The sequence below is a fragment of the Gavialis gangeticus genome, unplaced genomic scaffold (genome assembly GCF_001723915.1).
Source record: "Gavialis gangeticus isolate Ggan-Ray unplaced genomic scaffold, GavGan_comp1, whole genome shotgun sequence".
NCBI lineage: Eukaryota > Metazoa > Chordata > Crocodylia > Gavialidae > Gavialis > Gavialis gangeticus.
In genome coordinates this window covers 43,350,001-43,357,014 of record NW_017729004.1, presented here as the reverse complement: position 1 = coordinate 43,357,014, position 7,014 = coordinate 43,350,001, and the positions used below count along the sequence as shown (strand labels likewise).

The 7,014-nt window shown below is 41.9% G+C and overlaps 1 protein-coding gene across 1 annotated transcript in view; it reads right to left on the bottom strand.

Moving 5' to 3' along the window:
• NEBL (nebulette) overlaps nucleotides 1-7,008 on the bottom strand; it is a 647,345-nt gene extending 640,337 nt beyond the window's left edge. The window contains exons 1-2 of the mRNA XM_019508319.1: nucleotides 6,906-7,008; nucleotides 5,744-5,838 (exon numbers count right to left, since the gene is read on the bottom strand). Of these exons, the coding sequence (XP_019363864.1) occupies nucleotides 5,744-5,838; nucleotides 6,906-6,974 (164 nt within the window). The 5' untranslated portion in view covers nucleotides 6,975-7,008. The remainder of the gene's footprint in view (nucleotides 1-5,743; nucleotides 5,839-6,905) is intronic.
• Nucleotides 7,009-7,014: the final 6 nt, after the last annotated feature.

The window sequence follows — 7,014 nt, the reverse complement described above, 5'->3', positions numbered from 1 at the left end:
AGTCACTGGTAGGCTTCCAAATTGCTTAAATGCGTGTTTGAAAGAGAAGCGTTTCATTTTAGTAGTGGATTTTGCCATTTTTTTTATTAGCGAATTTGCAATTTTTATCAGGGAAAACCAGGATCCCTGCTAATCACCATGTCTTTATGTTGAACAAGTTTCCCAGGCAGGGAGTCAGTTTTCATCAGCAGGTCTGGCTACTATGGTAAAAACATTCTAAATCTGCCCATTTCAATTTTTACAAGTAAAGAAAAATGTTTTATGCAAAAAAGTAACCTCATGTTCTGGCTTTGGGAAATTTATCTGGAATTAATTTCTAAATAATAATGGAAGCCTAGGATACATGATAAACTATACTGAGGGGAGGACATAAAAGCAAGGGTTTGTTTTAATGTTTTATAAGTTATTTATAAGAAAAGTCTCCATAAAATGATCACAGACAACTCAGTGATTTAAAAACCTTACAAACTAGCACATAACTAGCTGCTACCAACATGTAATTTATTTCCTAACATTACCTACTAGGGTTGGGGGTTTGTTTGTTTTTGAGTTTGGGGGTGGGGAGGAGGGGTTGTTTTGGGGTTTTTTTACAATTACATGGCATCAGCAACCATTTTGTACAGAAAAACTTACAAAAAGTTTTACGTGAAAAAGTATAATTTCCACATATAAAATAAATATAGATTCATTTTCATCTGTAATTCTTACAATTATCTGCAAACAAGCAACAACTATCACTGACAACATTTTACAGATAAGACACAGATTGGTTAAATGACTTGTCTTAGATCACATAGCCTGTCAAAAATAGAGCTAAAATTGTAATCCACATCTGATAGTGGAATGCCCCAGCACTGGATACTGAAAATATTTATGACGGTTTCTAGAAACAAATTTTTATTGGGGCTTCTAGAAAAGTGAGAGCAAGGTGAACTGAAAACTTAAATGGTAATAATAATTATGCATTCACAGGAATGTTCAACACCCCATTGTTTCAAGCATTGTATAAATATGTAGCAAGAGACTGCTGTGACCCAAACAACTTTCAAAATATATACATAAGATAAACGGTGAAAGAAAGGAAGTGGTAAAACTGCCCTTCTACAGAAGGGAAAACCAAGATTTTTTGATGCAAGATGGAAGTACTGACTTTGTACATTGCCGAGAATCACATAGGAGTGCTGTGGCAGAATTGGCAACTGAACCCAGATTTTGTACATTGTCCCAGGGACAGAAGTAACGGAGGATACTTACCAGCAGCACAAGATGCAGCGCAAAAGGGGCGGAATGAAGAGTCCGCGTGGCTCGTCAGCTGCCTCTTTATTCAATTATGGCTGGCTAATTAAGTCAGCTTCAGATGCCAGCCAACAAAAATAAAAATGGCGGCCAATGCCGTAGAGGAGGCAGGCAGCACGGGAGAGGAGCTGCAGCTGCCACAGGGAGCGAAAGGGATCCTCCCCACGGGACCCTCGGAGCCTGGCAAGCAGGGGCAGATGCTGGCAGGGCAAGACAGAACACCCCACACAGGACGGCAAGGGAGTGACAAGCACGCCGACCACAGGCAGAGCTGGAGCTGCACCCAGAGGCAGAGCTGACCCCAGGCGGGAGTGCTGGGATGACAGGGGCAAGGAGGAAGCCACGCCATGGGGAGAAGACCCTGGGAGAGCCCTGAGGGGTTTACAATTTGGGCGGGTATCGCCGCTGGTCCCAACAGGTTGACAAGCAGACGGGAGTGAATGCTGGAGGCAACGGGTCAGGAGTAAAGCAACCCCCCCACTAGAGTCTGGGGAAGGATAGTAAGGGGGCAGGGGGCCACCACGTCAGGAAGTGGCTTATTATTTTGTGTTTTGTTACTACATTTATTTAGTTACCCCATAAGAAGGGGCATAGGGGGAGAGTGCAGGTATCCCCGAGGGACAGGGCTGAGGAGAAGCCTCGGAAGGTTTACCTTTTTTTTATGTTTCCCCAAATGAAGGGGCTGAGGCAAGGAGGGCCGAGGGGTAGGCCCACACGGGCAAACATGGCTATAGGCCACGGGCACCTAGATGCCAAGTCAGGAGGCATTATCCCAGCGGAGGGGATAAGGCCAACAGTCAGACAATGCACCAAAGGAAGCGTGAGGCCAGGGTGTAGGGGTGGTAGAGCCCCATGAATGACCGCCGGGTGACCCACAGGCCACCGAGTACAGTCGATGACCAATCCCACCTACTGAGAAACAACAAGTCATGGCAGGCGAGAACGGGGGAGGCGACTCAAGGAGGAGACATCTACTCGGTCTGCGACACGAGTCCATAAGGTGCTTGGCATCTAGCACCAGAGCGAAGGCCACCTGACAGCAGCTATTCGAGGCCCGGCAGCCACATACATTATTCACAAAATATTGCTTCCTTTCATACCAATAGTACACAAGCATAAGGCAAGCCACTAGTTCCCAAATGTTTTTGCTTGTGATCTCACAACTCACTTCTAGTTACAAGCCCCCTTCTGGAAGCAAATTTCTGTTGATCTCACAACCTCATTCATAAGTGGAACAATTTCATTTAGAGTCACAACCAGGGTCTGCACTCAGGGTGGCAGGGGCCAGAAAAGCTCCCACTGCCATCTTTGCCCCATCCTCAAGTGGGTGCCCAGGGCTACTGCCCCAGTCATCTACCCTTATGACACCACTGTTACCACCCCAGTTTGGAAACCACTGGTATGAAGTTCCACCAAAAGCTCTGCTGCAAAATCTTCAAAAATACCATAACCTTAATAAGAAACATATAAAATGAATATCAGGTCACAAAGACAAAGGAACCAAGTTTTGATCTGTAGCATCTCTACTAGTTTTAGCATAGCAGAAATAATCACTGCTAACAACATGTACTTATCACTGGAACACTATACAATCATCAGCTGGAAACTAGACAAATCCCTGAAACAGATGTCTTGCCTATGTAGAAAATGAATCCCGTTTGTTCTTAAGCATACTGAATAAAAATGTTTCATAACTTAATCCTTCTTGGGCCATTAATTTTCTTTGGTCTATTAGTTCTCTCTCAGGACCTCCTCTCCACCATTAAAAAAAGCAGTTTGCAGTCAGCACATTCTCAGATCAGTATCTACTACTATTTACTTCTAAAGGGACTTAGTTTAAAAATAATCAAAATAACTTCCATTTCATGCAAAAAAGAACAAGGAAACAGATAATAGAACAGAAAACAGATTATTTATCTGACAATAAAGCTGAAAAACAAGTTAAAATACACTGTGTCAATGTGTTAGGTTACCACAAAAAGCAGTACAGAATCATAGAAGTTAGAGCTTTTATGTACTCCGAGTTGTTTAAATGAAAATGTAACTGTGGCTTTCAAACCTATTAAATGATTTTATGATGTACATAATTCTGTACTTTTGCCTACAAATTATACTTTTATTGATGGACTGCTTTAATTACCCATCTAATTATAACTGCTGTTTGTCAAGCACTTCCAACAGCCTAGGTGAGTAAATTTTATATTTTTCATCCTTTTGCAGATTTTCTGATTAAGATATAATTGACTTGAGTTCTTTAGTGTTTATCAATAGACGGATAAAGTAAGTTAAATCTCATTTTAAATATTTTAATAGTGTACTGCCAACTAAATAAGTAACATTTGACTTAAATATGTAAAAGGATAACATCAAAAGATAATTTATGAGTTACATTTTGGAAACATTGTTTTGCTTGAAACCAAACTGATAACTTTATATTACTCCAAATGTTATTCGACATTGTTCACACCATCCATTATATGCATTACTCCACTCTAGTGTTTCAGTAATATATGTAGTACTTTGAGTATTTGTTTTAAAAAGTCACTCAAATCCAGTGCGTAAGGTATGACAAAATTTAAGATCAGTTTAGATTTTTTTGGTGAAGTAGTCACCTTTTCTAATTCAGACATTATTTTACTGATTCAGCTCTCATTTTGTGAAGAAGTCTGATCTTCTCATTTATATAAACAATCAGTATTTTGAACCTTTTTCTAATTGGGAAAGTTTTTTAAAGTAGAGAATGAATTGTCAAAAAAAACCAAAATTAATTAAAACAACTGAAAGGAAGAACTGTATGTTAAAGGTGTATAATACTCCTCACTCCTACGTCGAAAGATCCCTGCAGGCAATACAGACTGCATAAAAAAAGAAACACTTCTCCAGCTGAAAGGTAGGGATTACTTTATAAAACACTGCACCCACTATGCACCTGCAGCTGAAGGCGATTTTGTTGAAACATGGGTTACAATAAACAGAAACCACTAAAACAACTTCAGAACTTTCAAGGAAACAGAGTACCAGCACTGCAGGTTAGCTGTGGCAGGAGACATAAAAACATATACCATCAAAATATACCAAACTATCATAGGATTCATCATGATTATAAATTATATTATGGGCATCTATGTTACGCTCCGTTCCAAACACAACAGTTCCAAAGACAAAGAGTACCCTCCAAAGCCAGGCTAGGCCTCTGGTTTAGCGTCAACTCGGAGGGCAATGTACCACCTACTGAATCACCAGCCTTACTTCCTATAGCATGTTTTTCTTTGAATTTAAGACTAGTACCAGCGAGGCCTGACCATGCCTAATGTAAGATATAATCTCATGTCATCATATAGCAAGGCGAAACACTGCAGGAAAAACTAGAAACTTACAGACAGAAAAAGAAATTCCTGGAGTATTACACTCAGTCAGAGGAGTCTTCAAGATCTGGCAGCAGAGTAACAGTTACAGTAATGATAATTTTACAGTACACATGTATTTTTAATTAATTTTACAATTATTTTGTGATTTTATTCTGGAAGAGGATAAGGTTAAAGTTAATTACAAACTATTGGACTGCTTCATGGTGGCATTTACCATGCTGAGAATTAAAGCTTTTAGGAGAATTACGGAAAACTATTCCAGAAAAAGATTATAATAGATTTATATCATAAGAAGTAAATCAACTATTATTTAGGTGTGGATGGAAATAATCACAATATATTCACAACCACAATGATACTAAGGTTGAATCCGATCCAAAATATATAAAAATACCTTTTATAAAAAGAACAAGGGTTTATAAAATTAAAAAAATACTCAAATGCATTTGGCAAACCTTATGGCATAATATAAGCAGCAAGCACAGGAAATATATATAATGTTTCTAATAGCATTTGCAACTCAAACACAGAAGCACCTTACAAGTCCATTGGAACAGAAGCTGAAATTGCCTGGAACTTGACTATGTATAAAAAAAGAAGTGCAACTTTTTGGTTATCAACACAATGAAACATAAAAAATAAAACTGCCTGGACAATGAGAAGTAACCTGACTTTTAAAATGCCTATTTGAAATAATCTAAAGTGTTTGACACAACTGTCTCAGGAAAACTGAACACTTTTGTATATACAATACTGATTGTGTCCTTAATCTGGCACTGACAGCAATGCATAGGCAAACCTCTGAATTGCCCAGGATCCCAAGGAAATTAATGGGAGTCAGCTCTGAAGTCTAACTCTGATCATTGGGTATGGCAGTTACGCTGAAATCTGATATTCAAACAGTGGTATACAGTATAACAGCCAATAAACACTATGACCTTCCTTAAATCAATGTAAATAGAGGATCAGAACTGCCCTGCCACACCTATAAACCAATTTTTCAAAGCGATGCAACTCACAATCTTCAAAGTCAGCTGGCTTTTTTCAAGTGCATTTCTGCAAGTCTTCATAATACTTACGCATTGCAATAAGGTTTCTTTTCATATCCTTTGTAGTTGTTCATGTTTAGAGCCATTTTGCAAACCTCACAATGGAAACATCCTTTATGCCAGTACTGTAAGGAAATGTAATTGATAGTTACTTATAGTATTGTGTAATCGGTACTATCACATGTCGATACCTGTGCAAGCTAAGGGCTTGTAATATATGCTTGTGTAAATGGGAGTTACTTTCTTACATATCTGCAAGTACTAGGGAAACAATTTTAAAGCCATAAATTACCTATTAACATGAAAAATCAAGATCCCAGTGCCAGCATGACCATATCGGCATCATTAACAGATACCCAAGGCAGGAGGTTGACATTTTGATTGGTACAAAAAGAAAAATCAATAAAAATATTTTCTCCAAACCATCCATAGCCTATGGTCGCCTAAAGATGAGCTACATTTAGCAGGCACAGAATGGGATTCTCACCTAATCAGGCTACACTCTGGAGGGGAGAGTGGGGAGGCAGGGGTCAGTCTGTAGCAATTTGTCACAGCCTTAATGCTTGCACTCTTATTTATTAAATGATCCTGCTGGGTGAGAACCCACATCACAGAGGAATCATTTCAGGAGGAAAAGGGCATCTGTCGGATCTGTACCGGTAAGTGTAAGTATCGGTCAGGGTAGAATGGCTGTTGTGTCATGAATGATGCTGGTGAAGCCTCCAAGGCACGCCAGCCTGAGGCAGAATCAGCCCCAGCTCAGCGGGATGTCACCGATGACCTGAGGGAGGCATTCACCAGAGGCAGGGCAGGGGCGCACCCCGGAGCGCGCAGCTCGCTCGGTCAGTTTCTAAGGTGCGTCTGTACCCTGCCTTCTTCCTCCCGAGATCTCGGATCAGAGCACACCGTCCCGGCCCCCGGCCCCACGGCGGGCTCCCCCCTCGGGCCAAGGAGCGATGCGTCAGCGCTGTGACACGTTCCTTACGATCTGCCGCTTCCCTTGCGGTGCTCGCAGGAGGAGGAGGAGGAGGGGCAGCCTGGCGCGCCGCGCCGAGGGGGCTCTGCCTCCTCCTGCAAGGACCTGCGCCCCCGCGTGCCAGCGGCACCGACCGCTGCCCCGCCCCGCCCCCCAGGCCGCCAGGTGGGTGCACCTGCGGCAGCCCCGGCCCCGCACCGCCCTCGGCCCCCGCACCTTGTCGAGGCAGTTGACTTTCTCGGTGGGATAGACCACTTTGCCACAGCGGGCGCACTGGGGGTTCATGGTCGGGCTCTTCTGCAAGCGATGCCGGCGCGAGCGGGTC